This window comes from Salmo salar, chromosome 20, assembly GCF_965601325.2.
Source record: "Salmo salar chromosome 20, fSalSal1, whole genome shotgun sequence".
NCBI classification, from domain to species: Eukaryota; Metazoa; Chordata; class Actinopteri; order Salmoniformes; family Salmonidae; genus Salmo; species Salmo salar.
This window is the reverse complement of record NC_138310.1, coordinates 30,932,184-30,954,672: the sequence shown is the minus strand read 5'-3', so window position 1 is coordinate 30,954,672 and position 22,489 is coordinate 30,932,184. Positions and strand designations below refer to the sequence as shown.

At 44.2% G+C, this 22,489-nt stretch overlaps 1 protein-coding gene across 3 annotated transcripts; it reads left to right on the top strand.

The window, feature by feature from the left end:
* The first annotated feature begins 629 nt into the window (after positions 1-629).
* Positions 630-21,279, top strand: LOC106580442 (ras association domain-containing protein 2). 3 transcript variants are annotated; one of them, XM_014161507.3, is made up of 11 exons: positions 630-929; positions 8,173-8,325; positions 11,442-11,515; positions 11,649-11,724; positions 14,754-14,905; positions 15,704-15,801; positions 15,987-16,129; positions 16,315-16,468; positions 16,718-16,839; positions 17,291-17,388; positions 17,568-21,279. In XM_014161507.3, exons 3-11 carry the CDS (start codon positions 11,463-11,465, stop codon positions 17,635-17,637), a joined length of 966 nt encoding a protein of 321 aa, XP_014016982.1. In that variant the 5' UTR covers positions 630-929; positions 8,173-8,325; positions 11,442-11,462; the 3' UTR covers positions 17,638-21,279. The 3 variants fall into 3 exon arrangements, with proteins under 3 accessions (XP_014016982.1, XP_014016981.1, XP_045559179.1); XM_014161506.3 differs by lacking the exon at positions 8,173-8,325; XM_045703223.2 differs by lacking the exon at positions 630-929 and having other exon boundaries at positions 5,782-8,325; positions 15,707-15,801.
* Positions 21,280-22,489: the final 1,210 nt, after the last annotated feature.

Below are 22,489 nucleotides of genomic sequence, written 5' to 3'. Positions count from 1 at the left end.
CTATTGTCTTTTTTGTTAGTAGAGCTAAAATAGATTTTGTTTCGAACTTTATTTTATTCTACCCCTTTATAATACCCTTTAAAGACACGGCCTACTGCACAACAACCACATATCTAGTCTCAATAGTTAATTGGTAAACATTTTTAGATTGTTCTGTCTCCCTCTTTCTCTGTCTGACAGGGAGTGTTCATGGCAGAGAGATTAAGCATATTGCTGTCTGGTAATATCACGCTCTCAGCCATTCTCTATTCATTGACGTCAGATATTAAGCCCTGGAGCTGAATGGCGCAAAGAGAGCAGATGTTACCGAAGAGATTACAGTGGGACACAGAGCAGAGAGGAGAGCACCGCTAATGTCTCCTACTTTAAAAATATAATATTGTCAAACTATGTTGAGAAATAAGTGATTACCATACAACCCCATATGACACATCAGTCATACTACATTAACATTTCTTTAGGGATAACTTGACCTAGACCGATTCACTTCGTTTTCCCTTGTATATGCGCATAGTTATCTATTATGCATGTATTTTGGGGGGGGTGCATTGTTTTCGGGATTCCCCCTCCTATTCTATTAACCTATTCCGAGAGCAAGCAGTCAGAGCGAACAAAGGGGCGGCAGGTCGCGCACTGATTGGTTACCGGGTTCGGTGCCAGAGGTCCGCTACAACAGATGGGGATCTCCTCTCGTCGCGCGCACGCCACGCACGCAAGCCCCAGTGCTTGTATGCGCCGATTGTTTCCGATGCGCGGATAGGGCGAACCGAGCAGAAAACGAGCAGACTGGGCGACGCACGGTTAACGACTATATCCCGCCCGAGCCCCCAACGTGGCAGAGAAGAACCAACCCCAGTTTATCGTTCGTTAACAATACATAAAGCCTGAAGAGGTTCGGGAAATCATCAGACTGTCTAGCAGCTCCGTCCGTAAGTAGGATATATGTAAAACGATATGAGTCTGCCATGCCTGTGTAGCGATCGATAAACTCACAAGGCAAGCACTTTGTTATTTGTATATGCATAGAAATGGGCTACAATGTCGCCAGCTATAGTTTTAGAGCACTTTAGAGCACGATCAAGAATGCGTGCGTGACTAGTCAAGATCCAACGAAACAGACCTTTTCGAAGTAATCTGATATAATTGATACAGTCATAGGCTATAGTGAAAACATGTTATCCCATTGATAGTGCAACACTATTCGCCCTCCACACACAGTACCAAATAACACTGTTATAAACGTTTTTCAGGGTTTTATTATGTTAACCGTTAGAAAGCCATCTCGGCCTCTTCCTATACAGTCTAGTCTATAAAGTATTCTCTGTCAGTCTGGAATCTGGATAGATTACATAAGTACCAGATATGTAAGATTCCTTTCAACACACACACACACACTACTGTGGGAGTGCCCAGAGACTTACCCTACCAGATTGTGGATGTTCAAGCATGTGGTCATATTTTTCACACAAAGTTGTGAGGGAATTCCTAATGTATTGGCCTGTACCTTAATGACTCCTAATTAATAGGATATAATGCTTCCTAAGGTCATGTAAAATCTCATTTCACCACAATGGTGAGAGACAGATTGAAGGGCAGGGATACACACACACACAAAATATTTGGCACTCTGTAATAGATTTGGTTCTTAGACCTCAGATGTTTTCAGGGTTGCTATGACAATGTGAACAATAGTGCGGAGGCAAAGTTGGGGTTGAGAGGGAGGAGGGAAGAAGGGGGAAGTGGAGCTTTGGACCTGCATTCATCCCACAAGATAAAGCAGTTCACCAAGGACAGAGGCACAGAGCAAGAGATCAAAAAATGTGTGTGTGTTTGTGATTGAGAGAGGGAGGGAGGGAGAGAGAAGTCCGGAAATCATGGTCAGGAGTTTAATAAAGGTGGATGGGTGCCAGTCCAGGAAGATGAGACTGATGAGAGAGGAAGTGAAAGGGATGGAGGAAAACAAGTTAGATAAAGAGCAAAACAAATTGAAATTACAACATTAATGTGAATAGATATGTTACAAGAAGAATGCAATAGACCAGGAGTTAATAAGTCTAGCACTGTAGAAAGAGAGTGACAGAGAGGAGGGGAGGGGGGGTAGAAAAGGGGTAGAAAGACATCTGGTATTAGCGAACTAAAACTGTTCTGCTTTGCCAATATTTGCACCTCTTTTCCATGGCTATTAAGCTTATTGAATAGAGTTGTGTGGAAAGAGGGAGGAAGAGAGAGCGCTATGCTTAGACTAGGTCATCTCTGGTAGAGGCGTAGGGAGGGAGAGAGACTAGCTTGGCTGCTGGGGTTGAGGGGTGGAGGCGTAGGGAGGGAGAGAGACTGGCTTGGCTGCTGGGGTTTAGGGGTGGAGGCGTAGGGAGGGAGAGAGACTGGCTTGGCTGCTGTGGTTGTATATGAGGCAGTAGAGGATTCAAGGGAATGCAGAGGGAGAGGAAGGCTGGAGGCTATTTTTGGACCCCCGTCCAGAACAGAACAGGGCTCATTCTCCCCAAATCCATCATCCAAGCTGGAATGCAGAACAAAACACAGTGACAGAACACAGAGCCGCGGCCCGAGCCAGCCTGGGTAAATTTCTCTTTTTAGATACGGCCAGTCGTTTCCCCCCCAAAACAACAGGCATGATGTGTTTTTTGCAGGCAGCAGACAGACTCAATTGAGACAGATCAGAAGTAGAGTGTAGCCACATCATTATTAATCTCTCGTTGACAGTAACATAAAGTAGGTGATGCTGTTACGCAAGATTTTAGTTCTGGGTTTCTGAGATTACATCATAATTAATGTGGAACTGCCAGGCTAGACGAGGGGTTCCCACATGTTCGTGCCCTGACCCATCAAAACCTCTAGCAGTTTCTTGGGCCACAGCCCAGACTTAAACGACATACCAGTAATCTGTTATCACTGGGACCATTGGCTTGGCCCAGCACAATTCGGCTCTCAGGGACTGAGCCGCCCATCCCCGGTCTGGGTATTAAGGCTAATGTCTCCTATTGTGGTGTGTGTGTGTGTGTAGGCCTGGCATGGCCTAATATGCACTGTATGTGACCAACCACCTCGATTCAGTCTTGTGTAGCAAAATTTCAAATGGTGATTTTTACATTGGATTTAAGTAGACTCAGAGCGAGTAAATGGTATATCATACACTACAGTTGAGGAACAATGGGAAAGTAATTCTGCTTTGAAAGTTGAATAACTTGTAACCCCACTTTTGAGAAAATGGACCTTGAATGTTTTGATACACTTACTGGAGAGTTCTTCTTTGTCTACACCTATTCAGCATTGTTCACACCCTCTTAAGCCTTAGTCCCACCCATCTCTTTAAGGATTCAATGAGGCCATGTGCTAAACAGAGTGAGTACGGTAGTGTACTAAACAACCAAAGATTTCAAGACTAAAGGCTGGTTTATACTACTTCTATCCACATGTATGTATACAGTTATCACAGTGACATCATGAACATTCTATTGTCATCCGACATCAAAACGACAGGCTGCATGACATCAGCAGCCTGCTGGTCCAAAATAGCATAACTGGTGTATTTTAACACCAATAAACCCATCTGTTTAAAATAGAATTTAGTATATGTCAATCTAGCAAACCAGGCAACTAAAAGCAACTTTCTAAACAATGTTTTGTTTTGATTCTAACGTTAAGTTAGCCAGTTCAAATAAAGACCATATCAAATACAGTGAGGGGGAAAAGTATTTGATCCCCTGCTGATTTTGTACGTTTGCCCACTGACAAAGAAATGATCAGTGTATCATTTGAATGGTAGGTTTATTTGAACAGTGAGAGACAGAATAACAACAAAAAAATCCAGAAAAACACATGTCAAAAATGTTATAAAATGATTTGCATTTTAATGAGGGAAATAAGTATTTGACCCCTCTGCAAAACATGACTTAGTGGCAAAACCCTTGTTGGCAATCACAGAGGTCAGACATTTCTTGTAGTTGGCCACCAGGCTTGCACACATCTCAGGAGGGATTTTGTCCCACTCCTCTTTGCAGCTCTTCTCCAAGTCATCAAGGCTGACATTTGGCAACTTGAACCTTCAGCTCCCTCCACAGATTTTCTATGGGATTAAGGTCTGGAGACTGGCTAGGCCACTCCAGGACTTTAATGTGCTTCTTCTTGAGCACACCTTTGTTGCCTTGGCTGTGTGTTTTGGGTCATTGTCATGCTGGAATACCCATCCATGACCCATTTTCAATGCCCTGGCTGAGGGAAGGAGGTTCTCACCCAAGATTTTATTTATTTAACCATTATTTTACCAGGTAAATTGACTGAGAACACATTCTCATTTACAGCAACAACCTGGGGAATAGTTTCAGGGGCAAGGAGGGGGATGAATGAGCCAATTGTAAGCTGGGGATGATTAGGTCGCCATGATGGTATGAGGGCCAGATTAGGAATTTAGCCAGGACACCAGAGTTAACACCCCTACTCTTACGATAAGTGCAATGGGATCTTTAATGACCTCAGAGAGTCAGGACACCCGTTTAACATCCCATCCGAAAGATAGCACCCTACACAGAGCAGTCACTGCCCTGGGGCATTGAGATATTTTTTAGACCAGAGGAAAGAGTGCCTCCTACTGGCCCTCCAACACCACTTCCAGCAGCATCTGGTCCCCATCCAGGGACTGACCAGGACGAACTCTGCTTAGCTTCAGAAGCAAGCCAGCAGTGGGATGCAGGGTGGTATGCTGCTGGTATATGGCCCCGTCCATCGTCCCTTTGATGCGGTGAATTTGTCCTGTCCCCTTAGCAGAAAAACACCCCCAAAGCATAATGTTTCCACCTCCATGTTTGACGGTGGGTATGGTGTTCTTGGGGTCCTCCTCCTCCAAACACGGCGAGTTGAGTTGATGCCAAAGAGCTCCATTTTGGTCTCATCTGACCACAACACTTTCACGCAGTTGTCCTCTGAATCATTCAGATGTTCATTGGCAAACTTCAGACGGGCATGTATATGTGCTTTCTTGAGCAGGGGGACCTTGCGGGCGCTGCAGGATTTCAGTCCTTCACGGCATAATGTGTTACCAACTGTTTTCTTGGTGACTATGGTCCCATCTGCCTTGAGATCATTGACAAGATCCTCCCGTGTAGTTCTGGGCTGATTCCTCACCATTCTCATGATCATTGCAACTCCACGAGGTGAGATCTTGCATGGAGCCCCAGGCCGAGGGATATTGACAGTTATTTTGTGTTTCTTCCATTTGCGAATAATCGCACCAAATGTTGTCACCTTCTCACCAAGCTGCTTGGCGATGGTCTTGTAGCCCATTCCAGCCTTGTGTAGGTCTACAATCTTGTCCCTGACATCCTTGGAGAGCTCTTTCGTCTTGGCCATGGTGGAGAGTTTGGAAACTGATTGATTGATTGCTTCTGTGGACAGGTGTCTTTTATACAGGTAACAAACTGAGATTAGGAGCACTCCCTTTAAGAGTGTGCTCCTAATCTCAGCTCGTTACCTGTATAAAAGACACCTGGGAGCCAGAAATCTTTCTGATTGAGGGGGGTCAAATACTTATTTCCCTCATTAAAATGCAAATCAATTTATAACATTTTTGACATGCGTTTTTCTGGATTTTTTTGTTGTTATTCTGTCTCTCACTGTTCAAATAAACCTACCATTAAAATTTTAGACTGATAATTTCTTTGTCAGTGGGCAAACATACAAAATCAGCAGGGGATCAAATACTTTTTTCCCTCACTGTAGCTGACAATGTCTTAACTTTAGCTAATTTCTATTCATTATTACAGGAAAATAAACTCACAACAAGATCATAATTTAGAAGTTAATGGCGAGCTAATTACAGAAAATAGCTTATGGTTTTGAATGTGACAAAATAAAGGCAGGGTATTCTACCGGATAATTTTAGAACTTTGACACTGTCTCAGTGTCCTAACGTTATATCCTAATTTGACTTTGGTGCAAGTCCTGTTGTTCTTCACATGACCGACTCTGGTAAACACACACTATAGATATATATAAAAAAAATCTCAATGTATTTGTCACATGCACAGAATAGAGAAGGTGCAAACGGTACAGTGAAATGGTTGCTTGAATAGTCTTTTGTTTAGACATGGAGCTAGCTAGCTAGCTAAACAATGAACCATAATCCCAACTCATAACGTTACTTCCTTGCATGAATCTACAGGTAGCTAAAGCTAACCAACTAGGTTCAATATTAGCTAGCTAGCTAATATTAGACAATAACTAGCAATGGCTCTGAGATACAAATAATATTACTACACAGATCATATGTGTAACGTTAGCTAGCGAGACAGCCCACTAACGTTAGTTAGCTAGCTAACAGTACGCTTTAACATGCAATGAAAATGACTTTCTGACAAACTTTTCAACATTATATCTGAAAATGTAGCTAGTTAGACTCTCTTACCCGTATACATGGATGAACGCTTCTCCCTTTGTCACGGATGCTATGGCTGCCTTTAGTTTGAAGATGTAATCCAGAGACAGGTGTTTTATATTTGCAATCAAACGGCAGAATTTTTTTCCATCTCGTTAGCTATCATACTGTTCTTCCACCGGGCATTCCACTGTTTTCAAAACTCGGTCCTCCAGAAAGTGGAGAACGTTAGCAACACTTTTGCAGTTCTTCATGATATCTTTCAAAAAAGCTGCGTTTGAAAAGATTACCTACACATATTGAGCAGCTCATGTTATAGACAAAAGCGTGCTACATGGCAGACCAATCCTAACTCATCCCTCGGCATGTCCAGACCATCCATTATCTCAGCCAATCATGGCTAGTTCCAAACTGCCTCTAGAAGCAACATCGGCACAAGAACTGTTCGTCGGGTGCTTCATGAAATGGATTTCCATGGCCGAGCAGCCGCACACAAGCCTAAGATAACCATGCGCAATGCCAAGCGTCGGCTGGAGTGGTGTAAAGCTCGCTGCCATTGGACTCTGGAGCAGTGGAAAAGCTTCTCTAGAGTGTTGAATCACGCATCACCATCTGGCAGTCTGACGGACAAATCTGGGTTTGGTGGATGCCAGGAGAACGCTACCTGCCCGAATGCCTAGTGCCAACTCTAAAGTTTAGTAGGAGGAATAATGGTCTGGGGCTGTTTTTCATGGTTTGGGCTAGGCCTCTTAGTTCCAGTGAAGGGAATTCTTAACACTACAGCATACAATTACATTCTAGACAATTCTGTGCTTCCAACTTTGTGGCAACAGTTTTGGGAAGGCCCTTTCCTGTTTCAGCATGACAATGCCCCTGTGCACAAAGCGAGGTCCATACAGAAATGGTTTGTCGAGATCGGTTTGGAGGAACTTGACTGGCCTGCACAGAGCCCTGACCTCAACCCCATCGAACACCTTTGGGATGAATTGGAACGCCAAATGCGAGCCAAGCCTAATCGCCCAACATCAGTGCCCGACCTCACTAATGCTGTTGTTGCTAAATGGAAGCATGTCCCCGCAGCAATGTTCCAACATCTAGTGGAAAGCCTTCCCAGAATAGTGGAGGCTGTTATAACAGCAAAAGGGGGACCAACTCCATATTAATGCTCATGATTTTGGAATGAGATATTCGATGAGCAGGTGTCCACATACTTTTGGTCATGTAGTGTAGGTGCTGAAATATGGATAATGCTGCATGGTGTGTTGGTTGATTGGTATTACATTTTTGATATGATCACGATAATTGAATGTGTTTGTGCGTGAGGCATTGGCTGGCCACGTGAGGTAGATTGTGTGTGTGGGTGTTGTCTGTTGCTTCTTACCTTTCAATAGTTTTCTGTCTGTATATGGAGCTACTTGTGAGCCTTTCAGAGAGAAGCTGTATATGTGTGTGTGTGTTGGTGTATTTGTCCATGTGTATGTGGGAGAGAGATATCATATTTCATGTCTGTAGTTTGAATTGAGGAAGTCTCTCATGTCAGAGCGGCAGCATCAGTTTCCGCTGTGACTGAGGCTCTAAAGGAGGAAGAGATTAGCGGAAGGGGAGCACTTCCTTTAAACCAGCCCCTTCGACCGCCCCTTCCTCTCCCTGGTGCTCTCTCCGTCACCTCTCCCCAACAAACACACAGAAGCCTTAGACTGAGGCCTTGGGTAACTCCCCTGGATAACCAGCCACTGAAGTCTGAAGAGACAGGCTTAGTGCTGAACACTCTCTCTCCTCCACAGAAAGGACAGAGTAGTTTCACCGGCTCAAGCCGAGCCAGCTTCAGGTCAACTGGACCCTGAGGACTAACATATCGTGTGTTTGTACTACTAGTGCTGGTAGCAGATCTCTCTGTCTCTTTCCTGGCCTGACAGGGTCACACAGCTCTCAGTACGGTAAGCCACACAGCAGCTTTCTACATACACGCACACACACATACACACACACACACACAAATGTTTATGTTGGATGTATCTGCTATTGGCAGATATTTCAGTAATGTTTCACGGCAGGGATGGGGGAAGTAGCCAAGTGGAAATATACAATGGGTACTGGATAGCATAACATTGTGTGTTTAGAGTGTCTGTTATTAACAGCAAGTTTTGATTTAAGAGGTCTGCCAAGGAGAAGGACAAGGCTGAGACACTGTGTGTGTGCGTCTGCGCGTACGTGTGTGCCTGCGTGTCAGAGGGTGTTGAATGTGTGTGTTAATACAACTGACATGATTTGGTATGGAGGGTGCCGCATGTGACTACAGCGTGCCTTGCACCTGTTCTTGTCCTTCGCAAGCTTCTCTGCTGCCCCCCTCTCACTCACTCACTCACTCACTCACTCACTCACTCACTCACTCACTCACTCACTCACTCACTCACTCACTCATTCACTCACACACACTCTCTTTCTCTCTCTCTCTTTCTGTCTCTCTTTCAGCCTGGCAGGAAGGAAACCTCGAAGTATGCTGGCAGCATGCCATGTTAAATTAAAAGTCCAACGTCTGTGTGTGTGTGTGTGTGTGTGTGTGTGTGTGTGTGTGTGTGTGTGTGTGTGTGTGTGTGTGTGTGTGTGTGTGTGTGTGTGTGTGTGTGTGTGTGTGTGTCACCACAGAACTTTCCATGTGTGTTAGGGATTTTCTGTGTGTGGTGTGTGTTTTAGACAGATGGGGGAAGGAGCGAGGAGGAGGAAAAGAGGAAGAGAGAGAGATTGTGTAGCACAGCTGTCTTGCTCCATCTCACACTGACTGTTCCTGTTTCAGTCAGTCAGAGACAGAGGCTGCAGTCCAAATTCAAAGTAGACAGCCCTCGGCCCTAAACCCTCAGCCCATGAATGACATTTTACATTGTCACATCCAAATGTACCTTAAATGTCCCTTGACCAAGCGAGGGAGAGTAATGATTAGAGAGGCGACGTCCTTGGTGGGTCTGAAAGAGCAACAACCAGCCTAAAGCTATTAATGTGCCTAGCAAGCTAACATAGCTAACTAGCACTCCTGTCAGGTAGCTAACGAGCTACAGTTGCCCAGAGTTGGCTAGCTAGTTTTATGGTGTGGCAATTTATTCTAATACATTTCAGAATTCCCCAAAATATGTTTATGAAGCTAGCTACATTTTATAGGGTCCTCACTACGAGACTAAGCCAATTTGCCAAAGCTAAAATCAATGTCATCTACACTACCAGTGAAAAGTTTTAGAACTATTCATTCAAGGGTTGTTCTTTATTTTGACTATTTTCTACATTGTAGAATAATAGTGAAGACATCAGTACTATGAAATAATACACATGGAATCATGTAGTAACCAAAATAAATATATTTTAGATTTGAGATTCTTCAAATAGACACCCTTTGCCTTGATGACAGCTTTGCACACTCTTGGAGCAAAGCACCCCCACAACATGATGCTGCCACCCCAATGCTTCACGGTTGGGATGGTGTTCTTCGGCTTGCAAGCCTCCCCCTTTTTCCTCCAAACATAACGATGGTCATTATGGCCAAACAGTTCTATTTCTGCTTCATCAGACCAGAGGACATTTGTCCAAAAAGTACGATCTTTGTCCCCATGTGCAGTTGCAAACTGTAGTCTGGGTTTTTTATGGCAGTTTTGGAGCAGTGGCTTCTTCCTTGCTGAGTGGCCTTTCAGGTTATGTCGATATAGGACTCGTTTTACTGTGGATATAGATACTTTTGTACATGTTTCCTCCAGCATCTTCACAAGGTCCTTTGCTGTTTGTTCTGGGATTGATTTTCATTTTTCGCACCAAAGTACGTTCATCTCTAGGAGACAGAACGCGTCTCCTTCCTGAGCGGTATGATGGCTGCGTGGTCCCATGGGGTTTATACTTGCGTACTATTATTTGTACAGATGAACGTGTTACCTTCAGGCGTTTGGAAATTGCTCCAAAGGATGAACCATTTTTTCTGAGGTCTTGGCTGATTTCTTTTGATTTTCCCATGATGTCAAGCACAGAGGCACTGAGTTTGAAGGTAGGCCTTGAAACACATCCACAGGAACACCTCTAATTGACTCAAATGATGTCTATTAGCCTATCAGAAGCTTCTAAAGCCATGACATGGTTTTCTGGAATATTCCAAGCTGTTTAAAGGCACAGTCAACTTAGTGTATGTTAACTTCTGACTCACTGGAATTGTGATACAGTGAGTTATAAGTGAAATAATCTGTCTGTAAACAATTGTTGGAAAAATGACTTGTGTCATGCACAAAGTATATGTCCTCACCGACTTGCCAAAACTATAGTTTGTTAACAAGAAATTTATGGAATGGTTGTAAAAACGAGTTTTAATGACTCCAACCTAAGTGTATGTAAACTTATGACTTCAACTGTACATAATTCCCAAACATTCTTATAATTTATGAAAATGTGAAAATTATTATCTAAGTGCTCGCTTGTCAGAAAATGTTTTAAAAAGTGTCAATCTTCCTGGGGGTGTATATGAACGGATTTTAACAATATTTAATGTCTCTAAAATGCTGTCAGTTCCACTTTTAACAATGTTGAGTGACTTGATGACAGACTAGATGTGTGAAATCAGTGATTGTTGTATTTCCCTACCTGCCTGTCTGTCTGAGTTATATATTTATTCTCTTCCAATCATTTTTGAATGTTTTATTCTTCCTTCAATCATATTCCTACTCTTCCTCCCCACCCACCTCCGGTCTCTATGGCAATGTGGTGTGTCTCCATGGTGATGCTCGGGTGAATTGCTGCCTCTGGTTGATCATGAGGTGTCATGAGACTCATCAGAGTCAATCTCTCTCTCTCTATTGCATCCTTGTTCTCCAATATCTATCCACATTCATGTTGAATTCCACTCCCCTCTATTCTCTCCCTTACTTTCCCATGTCCTCTCTCTGCTTCATCCCTAGACTGGTACCCATCAACCCCCTATAAAAACATCTGAATATGATTTCTAATCTCTCTTTGTCTCTGTCTAGCCCTCTCTCTCTGTCTCTCGCTCTCTGTCTCTCTCACTGTCTGTCTCTCTCTCTCTCTCCAGCTCCTCTCATGCTGACTGAGAATGGATAACGTTCAGAACGGGGTTCAGATCGGAGACAAAAAGTTCATCAGCAAGTAAGGCATATACGCATGCACACACAGACATATGCCACAGATGCACACAGACACATACACACCGATGTATGCAATAATAAAATGTGTGTAAATTAATTGATTGTTGTCATTAAAGTTGTCTTTCTGTCTTCAGGGCAACAGTCCTGTCCCACCTCAAAACCTACAACCTCTATTATGATGGACAGAATCTGCAGTTGAGACACAGAGAGGTATCGGTAGTGCGCGTGTGTGTTGGTGTAAATCAAATAAAATTGTATTTGTCACATGCGCCGAATACAACACGTGTAGACCTTGTGAAATGCTCACTTACAAGCCCTTAACCAACAATGCAGTTTTAAGAAAATACTTTTTTTTTAAAGTAAGAGATAAGAAAAACTAATAATTAAAGAGCAGCAGTAAATAACAATAGCGGGGCTATATACAGGGGTACCGGTAGAGTCAATGTGCGGGGGCACCGATGTCGAGATAATTGAGGTAATATGTACATGTTGGTAGAGTTATTAAAGGGACTATACATAGATAATAACAGAGAGTAGCAGCAGCGTTCCGGGGTGGGGGGGCAATGCAAATCATCTGGGTAGCCATTTGATTAGCTGTTCAGCGTTCTTATGGCTTGGGGTTAGAAGCTATTTAGGAGCCTCTTGGACCTAGACTCGGCGCTCCGGTACCGCTTGTCGTGCGGTAGCAGAGAGAACAGTCTATGACCAGGGTGGCTGGAGTCTTTGACAATTTTTAGGGCCTTCCTCTGACACCACCTGGTATAGAGGTCCTGGATGGCAGGAAGTTCTGACCCACTGGAATTGTGATACAGTGAATTATAAGTGAAATAATCTGTCTGTAAACAATTGTTGGAAAAATGACTTGTCATGCACAAAGTAGATGTCCTAACCGACTTGCCAAAACTATAGTTTTTTAACAAGAAATTTGTGGAGTGATTGAAAAATGAGTTTTGATGACTCCAACCTAACTGTATGTAAACTTCCGACTTCAACTGTAGGTGTTCCTTTTGTCCAGGTGTGAAACGGCAGTGTGGAGTGCAACAGAGATTGCATCATCTGTGGATCTGTTGGTGTGTTATGCAAATTGGATTGGGCCTAGGGTTTCTGGGATAATGGTGTTGATTTGAGCCATGACCAGCCTTTCAAAGCATTTCATGGCTACAGACATGCGTGCTACGGGTCGGTAGTCATTTGAGCAGGTTACCTTAGTGTTCTTGGTCTGCTTGAGACATGTTGGTATTACAGACTCAGACAGGGAGAGGTTGAAAATGTCAGTGAAGGTACTTGCCAGTTGGTCAGCGCATGCTCGGAGTACACGTCCTGGTAATCTGTCTGGCCCTGCGGCCTTGTGAATGTTGACCTGTTTGAAAGTCTTACTCACATCGGCTGTGGATAGCGTGATCACACAGTCGTCCGGAACAGCTGGTGCTCTCATGCATGTTTCAGTGTTACTTGCCTCAAAGCGAGCATAGAAGTTATTTAGCTCGTCTGGTAGGCTCGTGTCACTGGGCAGCTCTCGGCTGTGCTTGCCTTTGTAGTCTGTAATAGTTTGCAAGCCCTGCCACATCCGACGGGCGTCGGAGCCGGTGTAGTACGATTCGATCTTAGTCCTGTATTGACGCTTTGCCTGTTTAATGGTTCGCCGGAGGGCATAGCGAGTTTTCTTATAAGCTTCCGGGTTAGAGTCCTGCTCCTTGAAAGCAGCAGCTCTACCCTTTAGCTCAGTGCGAATGTTGCTTGTAATCCATGGCTTCTGGTTGGAGTATGTACGTGCACTCACTGTGGGGACGACGTCCTCGATGCACTTATTGATAAAGCGACTGATGTGGTGTACTCCTCAATGCCATCGGAAGAATCCCGGAACATATTCCAGTCTGTGCTAGCAAAGCTGTTCTGTAGTTTAGCATCTGCTTCATCTGACCACTTTTTTATAGGCCGAGTCACTGGTGCTTCCTGCTTGAGTTTTAGCTTGTAAGCAGGAATCAGGAGGATAGAATTAGGGTCAGATTTGCCAAATGGAGGGTGAGGGACTGCTTTGTACGTGTCTCTGTGTGTGGAGTAAAGGTGGTCTAGAATTTTCTTTCTTCTGGTTGCACATTTAACATGCTGACAGAAATTAGGTAAAACTGATTTAAATTTCCCTGCATTAATTAAAGTCCTTGTCCACTAGGAGCGCCGCCTCTGGATGAGCGTTTTTCTGTTTGCTTATGGTCGTATACAGCTCATTGAGCGTGATTTTAGTGCCAGCATCGGTCTGTGGTGGTATGTAGACAGCTACGAAAAATACAGATGAAAACTCTCTAGGTAGATAGTGTGGTCTACAGCTTATCATGAGATACTCTACCTCAGGCGAGCAAAACCTTGAGACTTCCTTAAATATAGTGCACCATCTGTTGTTCACATATATGCATAGGCCCCAGCCCCATGTCTTACCGGAGGCTGCTGTGCTGTCCTCCAAATGGAGTGTATAACCCGCCAGCTGAATGTTCTTAATGACGTCGTTCAGCCACGACTCGGTGAAACATAAGATATTACCGTTTTTAATGTCCCTTTGGTAGGATATACGTGCTTTCAGCTCGTCCCATTTATTTTCCAGCGATTGAACATTAGCTTGCTGGTCGTAAGGCAAGGGTAGATTAGCCACTCGTCGCCTGATCCTCACAAGGCACCCAAATCTTTTTCCACAAAATCTCAGTTTCCTTCTCCAGTGAATCACGGGGATCTGGGCCTGGTCGGCTGTCTGTAGTAGTATGTCCCTCCCGTCCGACTCATTGAAGAAGAACTCTTCGTCCAGTTTGAGGTGAGCAATCGCAGTTCTGATGTCCAGAAGCTCTTTTCGGTCATAATAGACAGTAGCAGCAACATTATGTACAAAACAAGTTACGAACAACGCAAAAAAACAAACAAAATAGCATGGTTGGTTAAGAGCCGATAAGACGGCAGCCCTCCCCTCTGGCGCCATCGTTTATATGCGTGTGAATGAGAGTAAGAGCGAGAGTCTTTCCATTGTTGCTAATCACTGTCATAATTGGTGTAATAGCTGCACCCTCCTATTTCACCTCTTTATTGCATGTATGCTTTTTCTTTTCCTCCACTCTTTGGTTATTTTTCTGTCACTTTCAAATTTTTGCTGTTCAATTTACCCCTCACTGACTCAATAATTCACCCTGCCCCAAAAGGGTAATAACTGTCAGTGTTTTTGTGTGTGTGTATTGATCATGGTAACTCTGTCTTTACAGGAGGAAGGGGAGCTGATCGTGGAGGGTTTGCTGAATATCTCCTGGGGCCTGCGTCGACCTATTAGATTGCAGATGCAGGACGATCACGAGCGAATCAGGCCTCCTCCCTCCTCTACCTCCTGGCACTCCGGCTGTGCCCTGGATAATGAGAGGTAGGGAGTGAGCTCTGGTTACCATACCAACAACACAGAGAAGGCAACATATAGAAACATGTACTACGTACAGTATGTATGAAAAGTATACACTGAGTATACAAAACATTAAGAACACCTGCTCTTTCCATGGCATAGACTGACCAGGTGAAAGCTATAATCCTTTATTGAAGTCACTTCAGTGTATATGAAGGGGGGAGACGGGTTAAAGAAGGATTTTTATGCCTTGAGACAATTAAAACATGGATTGTGTATGTGATTTAAGTGCCTTTGAGCAGGGTATGGTAGTAGGTACCAGGCGCACCGGTTCGTGTCAAGAACTGCAACGCTGCTGTGTTTTTCATGCTCAACTGACAAATTGAGGCTGTTCTGAGGGCAAAGGGGGGAGGGGGGTGCAAAAATAATTTCTTTACTGATAATGAAGTATTGTTATAACCTAATGATTATCCTAAAATGTCATACTTATCAACGGCCAAGCATATTTATTTCATTTTGTCTGACCTGGATAGTGTGTCTGTAGCAGTGGGCATGTGGTTGACATTTTACAGAGTTTGGTTTGGTGAATGTTTGTCCTGTGGCCATACTGTTATATCTTTATTATGACCTTTATTCTGGGTTTTTAGTTTACTCTGAACATACATTATATTCTCCAATCAAATTACATAGAAACCATATTTTACTGTTCCTCTGCCTGTGTCATTTACACACTGATGTAGTATAACTTTGAAGAGAAGATAATGTGTCATAAATAAGGTCTGCCAATTAAATATGGGAATATTCATGTTTGCCTTATGTCAGTAGCAATGAAGGTACCCAGCAGATTCCGCCCACAGTAGAAGTGACAGAGCACGAAAGCCAATCAGAGGACAGCATTGTGAAGGAGGATGAGGAAGAAGGTGGGTCTTATAGAAGAGTAGTCTGAAAACCTTCCACTTGTTATTATGGAAAACCCAATTATTTATCCAACATCAGATAGCCATGTCTGTTCAACAATACATTTTTAGAACATTCTGTGACGTTCATAGGAGCTTGATTGTCTGACTCCTCCCCTTTCTCCTATATCTGTGCTTTGATTGGACAGAGGAATATGAGAGCTCCGCCCAGCTGCTGAGGACGAAGAGTGATGCAGGGGTTCTGAGACGGGGCCAGCGCCGGTCACCTAGTGACCAGAGAAGGTTACGACGACACCGCTTCTCCATCAATGGACACTTCTACAATCACAAGGTACACACACACACACACACACACACACACACACACACACACACACACACACACACACACTATAATACTGCAGCTAAACACTACTACAATGACAACATACTACCACAAATAAACTAATCCTGTCTCTCTCTCTCACTCAATCCTCTCACCCTCTCATAATTGTGCGGCCCCCATCGCCCCTTCAGACTGCAGTCTTTACTCCAGCGTATGGTTCAGTGACTAATGTGCGGATCAACAGTTGTATGACCACGCCTCAGGTGCTGCGAGTGCTACTTAACAAGTTTAAGATTGAGAACAGCCCAGATGACTTTGCACTGTATCTTGTACACACCAGCGGGGGTGAGTGAGTTTGTGTGTTGTTGTGTGGTTGCGTGTCTGTCACAGAGTTTAAAGCTGAAGCACTTTCTCTGTTTTGCAGGGTCCATGTAATCAGTTTGTGTTTATCCTAGACGTGTGTGTGTGTGTGTGTGTGTGTGTGTGTGTGGCTCAAGAGTGCTGCAGCTCTGTGGCAAACATGGCAATCTTCTAACATAACTTAAGTACACCCGTTGTAATGCAGTAAAGGTCTGACAATGTTTTTTCTTTCAGAGCGTGTGAAGCTGAAGCGCAGTGACTACCCCCTGGTGCTGCGTGTGCTTCAGGGTCCATGTGAACAGGTCAGCAGAATCTTCCTGATGGAGCAGGACCTGGGAGAGGAAGTCACCTATGATGTAAGACTGCTGATGTGTAACTGCCAAATTACTCCCCACCCACTATACAACTGATAAATCATTCACTACTTCTCAGTGCCCCTAAACTAAATCACATCCTCTGAATGGAATGTTCTGTCCGTCCCCTTTTCGATTACAAAAGGGCTCAGTTCAATAGAACTTGCAGTGGGCTATTTATGCACTAGACTAGCAAAACCATCATTTACTGAAGTTAAGCTGCTTGGGGGGCTGCCAGCCAAGCCAATTAGCTGTCCTCAACAATGGCTTGACACTGGCTTGACAGTGTAGTCAATGGCCAAAAACTGACATAAGCTGTTATGACTATTTATGACCTCCTTTATGTTGTTGTTATTATTACTACTACTACAGTATTGTGATTTCATAATAGTTGAGGGTCTGTGTCCAGGTCAGGTCTGTTTTTGTAACTGCATTTCTCCCTCCTCCCCACCAGGTGGCACAGTATATTAAGTTTGAGATGCCGGTGCTGCAGAGTTTCATCACCAAGCTGATGGAGGAAGAGGACCGGGAGGTGCAGAAACTCAGGAGCAGGTGCAGTATTGGCAACGTCTCTGCAGTGGCAACATCTACCTCTCCCCATAGCTGTGTCTATGGTGTCTCCCCAATGTGTGTTAATGTCTCATTTCCTCTCTCTCTCTCTCTCTCTCTCTCTCTCTCTCTCTCTCTCTCTCTCTCTCTCTCTCTCTATCTCTCTCTCTCTGTGTGTATAGGTATGCATATCTGCGGTGTATCATAGAGAAGCAGTTGCATTGTCTTCCTGAGGGGACCACCTGTATGTGACCTGGTTCAGGGAGGGACAACCAGATCTTCACAAAACCTTCCCAAGATCTCCCAGACCTGTCCAGCTACCCCTCCCCACCCCTGACTCCGTCCCAAGCACAAAACAGGAATGACCAAGAACCACCCAGAGGAGAGGAACCCATTCCAACCTCGCCTTATTATCTTTCAAGACCTCCGTAGGGACAGTGTACACATTGTGAAGCATGCTCTTTCCTGATTCCTGCTGTTTCTGTCCATACCATTTACAGACAGTACATGCCCACTGGGCACAGAAGTCTGTTCAACTTCTAGTTTTGATTTACATCTGATTGAGTTGTCAACTAACATGAATTCAACTTGAAATCAACAAAAACAAATGTATAGGTGGTTGAAAAAAAGACTTAATGCCCTTACATTGATTACTTTTTGCAAATCCAATTAGTTTTCCACTGTAATTCAAAGTCATCACGTTGATTTGGGGGGTTGAAATGATGTGGAAACAACATTGATTCAATTGGTTTTTGCCACGTGGGTATCCTCTTTTCTGTCCCAATCCCTTTCTAACATACCTGCCCCTAGTGTTATCTGCATAACTGTACCTTTTCCGCAATAATAATGGTTTGTGGGGAAGGTAAAGGCTGGCACTTTTCATATGGGGTCTGTATGGAGCATTGAGCCTGCCCCATGTTCTATCATACCACTCGGATGCACAAGAATTTAAAGCACAAAACCAGCTTTCTTAGTTCTTTTGAGCTAGACAGCACTCGATCTCTCACTCTCTTTCCCTCTAATTTTCCTTTCAACAATTTTGCCACCTGCAGATAACTAAACTTGTCTCACCTTTTACATCTCTCTCAAAACCAGAACATACCTCAGACTCAGTGACATCACACGCTAGATGAGTTTCTCAGCCAGTCAGTGAGGCAGTTGAATGACTCCTGTCCTGTGACAGGATGTGATGTTGAAACGTGCCTGTCCCCCGTGTGTTGCAGGACTCTCTTTATGATCAGCTCTAGTGAGGCTGTAACTGTAATGTAACTTCATGATTGTCCACAGTTAATCTGAAACCGCCACCTAACCTGTTCTATTGGATGTCAAAAACATGTCAACATTTCTGTTACCTGTGTGTTATGCCTCGATCAGACCGACAGCGTCATTGCATCAATGCTGCGTAAGAAATTCTGCAGTCAAACTTTTTTCATTATGTAATCCAATGTGTGCAAGATGTGTGAGATGTGTGCAACAAATGTTCATTCACCTTTTGCTACTATTTCTGTCAAGTCTACTCATACAATTTGATGCATACGTTGGATTTATCCAACATCTGCACCACACAGAACACAGAAACTGCCTCTGCAACACAATGCTGCAAGGCAAATGCTGCGTTCCATTGGAAATGAATGTACTTCTAGTGTACCAAAACGCAACGACGCTGTCGGTCAGAACTGTTTTTTTCTTCTTTTTTTGTAACCTTTATTTAACTTGGCAAGTCCGTTAAGAAAGTTAGCTTCGCTTGCCAGGGTTATAATCCCATGGTGTGATATGACCTGTGTGTCTACAAACACCTGGAGACTGAAGCACAAAACAGAGAGGACCAGAGTTCCTTAAGATTGTGAATTATGTAGATGATGGATCAACTACAATAGCTCAAACGAGGGAATGTTGTGTGTGTGTGTGTGTGTGTGTGTGTGCACGCATGTCTAAAGCAGTACTTAGTTGCCTTGTAGATATTGATCTGTGTGTGTGTATGACTGCATACAGGACTTTGAGATGTGGTACATCAATTCTGTTACACCTACACTACTGGTCAAACGTTTTAGAACACCTACTCATTCAAGGGTTTTTCTTAATTTTTTTACTATTTTCTACATTGTAGAATAATAGTGAAGACATTCATACTATGAAATAACACATGGAATCATGTAGTAAAGAAATGGAATCATGTAGTTACCAAAAAAGTGTTAAACAAATCAAAATATAGTTTAGATTTGAGATTCTTCAAATAGCCACCCTTTGCCTTGATGACAGCTTTGCACACTCTTGGCATTCTCTCAACCAGCTTCACCTGGAATGCTTTTCCAACAGTCTTGAAGGAGTTCCCACATATGCTGAGCACTTGTTGGCTGCTTTTCTTTCACTCTGCGGTCCAACTCATCCTAAACCATCTCAATTTGGTTGAGGTCGGGGGATTGTGGAGGCCAGGTCATCTGATGCAGCACTCCATCACGCTCCTTCTTGGTAAAATAGCCCTTACACAGCCTGGAGGTGTGTTGGGTCATTGTTCTGTTGAAAAACAAATTATACTCCCACTAAGCCCAAACCAGATGGGATGGCGTATCGCTCCAAAATGCTGTTGTAGACATACTGGTTAAGTGTGCCTTGAATTCTAAATAAATCACAGACAGTGTCACCATCAAAGCACCCCCACACAATAACACCTCCTCCTCCATGCTTTACTGTGGAAAATCCACGTGCGAGATCATGCATTCACCCACAACGCGTCTCACAAAGACATGGCAGTTGAAACCAAAAATCTCCAATTTAGACTCCAGACCAAAGGACAAATTTCCACTGGTCTAATGTCCGTTGCTCGTGTTTCTTGGCCCATGCAAGTCTCTTCTTATTATTGGTATCCTTTAGTAGTGGTTTCTTTGCAGCAATTCGACCATGAAGGCCTGATTCACACAGTCCCCTCTGAACACTTGATGTTGAGATGTGTCTGTTACTTGAACTCTGTGAGGCATTTATTTGGGCTGCAATTTCTGAGGCTGGTAACTAATGAACTTGTCCTCTGCTACAGCGGTAACTCGTGAGTCTTCCATTCCTGTGGCGATCCTCATGATAGCCAGTTTCATCATCGCGCTTGATGGTTTTTGAGACTGCACTTGAAGAAACTTTCAAAGTTCTTGAAATTTTCCGTATTGACTGACCTTCATGTCTTAAAGTAATGATGGACTGTCATTTCTCTTTGCTTATTTGAGCTGTTCTTGCAATAATATGGATTTGGTATTTTACCAAATAGGGCTATCTTCTGTGTACCCCCCTACCTTGTCACAACACAACTGATTGGCTCAAATGCATTAAGAAGGAAAGTAATTCCACAAATGAGCTTTTAGGAAGGCACACCTGTTAATTGAAATGCATTCCAGATGACTACCTCATGAAGCTGGTTGAGAGAATGCCAAGAGTGTGTAAAGCTGTCATCAAGGCAAAGGGTGGCTATTTGAAGAATCTTGAATATAACATATATTTTGATTTAACACTTTTTCGGTTACTACATGATTCCATATGTATTTCATAGTTTTGATGTCTTCACTATTATTCTACAATGTAGAAAATAGTAAAAAATAAACCTTGAATGAGTAGGTGTTCTAAAACTTTTGACCGGTAGTGTATATCTACCCTCAGCTTTTAAAAGGTTGCTGTATATTGTTTGTGAGCGCTTGTGTGCGTGCATGCATATATGTTTGTCATTTAAATTTCTATTGCTCTTTCAAGACTGACACGTTTATTTCATGATATTTTAGCTGTTGTAATGTTGCATTTTGACTGAGCGCTCCTTTTTTTGAGGGCACCTTCTTCAAAGTCAAAGACATTCCACTATTTGGAAATTTAGTATTTTTACAATAATTATTATTTAATAAAAAGTTATCTTGAAGCCGATTTGGTCTATCCTTTTCTGGGTCAGTGGGTAGAAACCATGTCATCCTGGTTGTATAATACTTGTTGAGGTTGTATAATTGTTAGGTATGCGTAACTGGCTGTAAGGGAGAGCAGAAGTTGGGTAGCCAAAGGAGCCTTTTATTTTGGCGAACAAACACATGGCACTAAGAACACTAAACAAGATGGGTTGACATAACCCAGCGCAAACCAGTCTAGCGTGTACATACACGAAACAACAAACAATTCCACACAAAGACATGGGGGGAACAGAGGGTTAAATACACAACACTTAATGAGGGAAATGAGAACCAGTTGTGTAGGAAAACAAGACAAAACAAATGGAAAATGAAAAGTGGATCGACGATGGCTAGAAGACCGGTGACGCCGAACGCCGCCCGAACAAGGAGAGGAACCGACTTCGGTGGAAGTCGTGACAGTACCCCCCCCCCCCCCCCCCCCCCCCGACGCGCGGCTCCAGCAGCGACACCGACACCGGCCTCGAGGACGACCCGGAGGGCGAGGAGCAGGGCGATCCGGACGGAGACGGTGGAACTCCCGCAGCATTGAAGGGTCCAACACGTCCTCCACCGGAACCCAGCATCTCTCCTTCGGACGGTACCTCTCCCAGTCCACGAGGTACTGAAGGCTCCTCGCCCGACGCCTCGAATCCAGTATGGATCGAACGGAGTACGCCGGGGCCCCCTCGATGTCCAGGGGGCGGAGGAACCTCCCGCACCTCAGACTCATGGAGCGGGCCAGCCACCACCGGCCTGAGGAGAGACATGGAACGAGGGGTTAATACGGTAATCGGGGGGAAGCTGTAACCTGTAACTCACCTCATTCAGTCTCCTCAGGACTTTAAATGGCCCCACAAACCGTGGACCCAGCTTCCGGCAGGGCAGGCGGAGGGGCAGGTTTCGGGTCGAGAGCCAGACCCGGTCGCCCAGTGCGAACAGCGGGGCCTCACTGCGGTGACGGTCTGCCCTGGCTTTCTGGCGCAGCACAGCGTGCTGAAGGTGAACATGAGCGGCGTCCCATGTCTCCTCCGCTCGCTGGAACCAGTCGTCCACCGCAGATATCTTGGTCTGACTCTGATGCCAAGGAGCCGGAACCGGCTGATACCCCAGTACGCACTGGAAGGGGGAGAGGTTAGTGGAGGACTGGCGGAGCGAGTTCTGGGCCATCTTTGCCCAGGGCACAAACGCCGCCC